The sequence below is a fragment of the Quercus robur genome, chromosome 6, assembly GCF_932294415.1.
Source record: "Quercus robur chromosome 6, dhQueRobu3.1, whole genome shotgun sequence".
Taxonomy (NCBI): domain Eukaryota; kingdom Viridiplantae; phylum Streptophyta; class Magnoliopsida; order Fagales; family Fagaceae; genus Quercus; species Quercus robur.
In genome coordinates, this window is record NC_065539.1 from 47,964,950 (window position 1) to 47,966,897 (window position 1,948).

At 47.1% G+C, this 1,948-nt stretch overlaps 1 protein-coding gene across 1 annotated transcript; it reads right to left on the reverse strand.

Moving 5' to 3' along the window:
* Positions 1-445: 445 nt before the first annotated feature.
* LOC126690297 (uncharacterized) lies at positions 446-1,648 on the reverse strand. Its single transcript, XM_050385410.1, has one exon. It carries the CDS (start codon positions 1,646-1,648, stop codon positions 446-448), a length of 1,203 nt encoding a protein of 400 aa, XP_050241367.1.
* Between the last annotated feature and the right edge of the window lie 300 nt (positions 1,649-1,948).

The following is a 1,948-nucleotide window of genomic DNA, read 5'->3' on the forward strand; positions in this document are numbered from 1 at the left end:
GGAATGATGGGTCCACATTAAGCTTATGGACAATGAACTCAGGGTCCACCTCGGGCACCTTATGCGGACTCCATGCAAACACATCCACGTTCTGCATAAGGAATAACAAAATTTCTACCTTATCCTGGCTCTTCATGCTCGTTCCTATTTGAAAATACCTATCAGTATCCGGTAAAATTTTAACCTTCATCAGCTTCTTGGCACAACTAGCCCCCACTTCTTCTCGAGGCTCCAATAATTGCTATAATGATGTCTCCTTGGTGGTTTCCTTCTGTTCAACCTACTTGCCCTTCCAACTAATTGCGGCAACTAGGCATTGCCTAGCCATTTGCTGGCTTTCTCATACTATGACAACGCCCTGTTCGATAGGAAATTTAACCTTCACATGCAAGGTGGACGGAACAGCCCCCATTGCGTGAATCCACGGCCTTCCCAGGATCGCCGTTTATGGGGAGAACGAACTGACTATTATGAAGGTCACCGTCACCTCCTTACCTTCCATATTTACAGGAAGCGAAATTTGACCTTCGAGAATCACCACCCTTCCATTAAAAGAGACCAACGGCGTATCATACTTCATCAAGTCCTGATTCTTTAATTTGAACCCTTCGAATAGATCCGAGTACATTACGTTGACCCCGCTTCCCTGCTCTACCATCACCCTTTTCACTAAGAAGCCGTTTATTTGCGCGGTCACTACCAACGCATCACCGTGCAATTGAATCATTCCCTCCAGATCCTCCTTGTCAAAAGTGATGGGCCCCCAACCAACTTTTATTTTCTTTATGGGGGGTTGTTCTCCCGAGAAATTTTCTTTGGGTGCCACTGTCAACACCCCTTTTCTGGTTATAGTCGCACCCCTCGGGGCAGCATGGATGACCTCAATCACCCCTAATGGCGATGGGAGAGCGTTCCCTTTTTGCTGAGCACCATGACTAGCATCCCGATTTCCGAAATCCACTACGAACTCTTTCAAATATTCGGCCTTCACCAGTTGCCCTAGATGATCTTTTAATACCCGACATTGCTTGATGGTATGCCCCTTATCCCTATGGTATGTACAATACAAGTTTTGATTCTTTCGAGACGGGTCACCCCCTATCTTGTTCGGCCACCTAAAGAATGGTTCGTTCTTAATCCGGTCTACAATCTTGTGTACAGACTCCTTGAATGCCACGTTCACCCCCCCCCCAATTTTTGCTTCCAGTGCCTGCATCCTGAAATCCTTCCGTGGTCTCAGGGGAAAAACGCCTTGCCGAGAACGATTTAGCAACGAGGCCTTGCCCTTATTTTGCAACCGATCGTCCTTAAGGCGTTTATACTCCTCAATACACCTCATGAGTTGCCTCATATTCTCGAGAGGCCTTTTCGTCAACGACTCCCGTAATTCAGAATCCTTGAGCAGCCACATCCTAAAAGTGCTCGCTGTAATCTTCTCGTTACCCCCACCAATTTCATTGTAAAGCTCCCAATACCAACTGGTATAATTCCAAAGGGTTTCACTAACCCTTATCTTTATGGATAGTAACGCGTCCACCGGTTGTGGCACCCGGCTGCATGTCACAAATCGAGCACCGAATTCCTGGATCAACTCAGCAAAACTGTGAATGGTACTTCTTCGTAACCCATTAAACCATCTTAAGGTCATGGGCCCGAGGCTTGAGGGAAACACCTTACACATCAGCGCATTGTTGTGTGTGTGCAAAGACATTATATGGATATAATGACTGACGTGCTCTACCAGGTCCATTATCCCATCGTAGGAGTTATCCCATCGTAGGAGTCAAATGGTGGTCGTGTAAATTTACTCGGCATTGGGGCTCGTTCAATGTCGTTTGAGAACAGCGACCAAGCGGCTCTTCGTAAGGCGCGGCTCATAGCATCCATAGCAGCGTTGTAGGGCTTTCGCTCCTCTAGGGAGTCGGAACCTTGGTCAACATATCCACGT

Excerpts from the sequence above, each read along its gene's own strand:
- LOC126690297 (XM_050385410.1), bottom strand. The coding sequence starts at position 1,648 with ATGACCTTAAGATGGTTTAATGGGTTACGAAGAAGTACCATTCACAGT.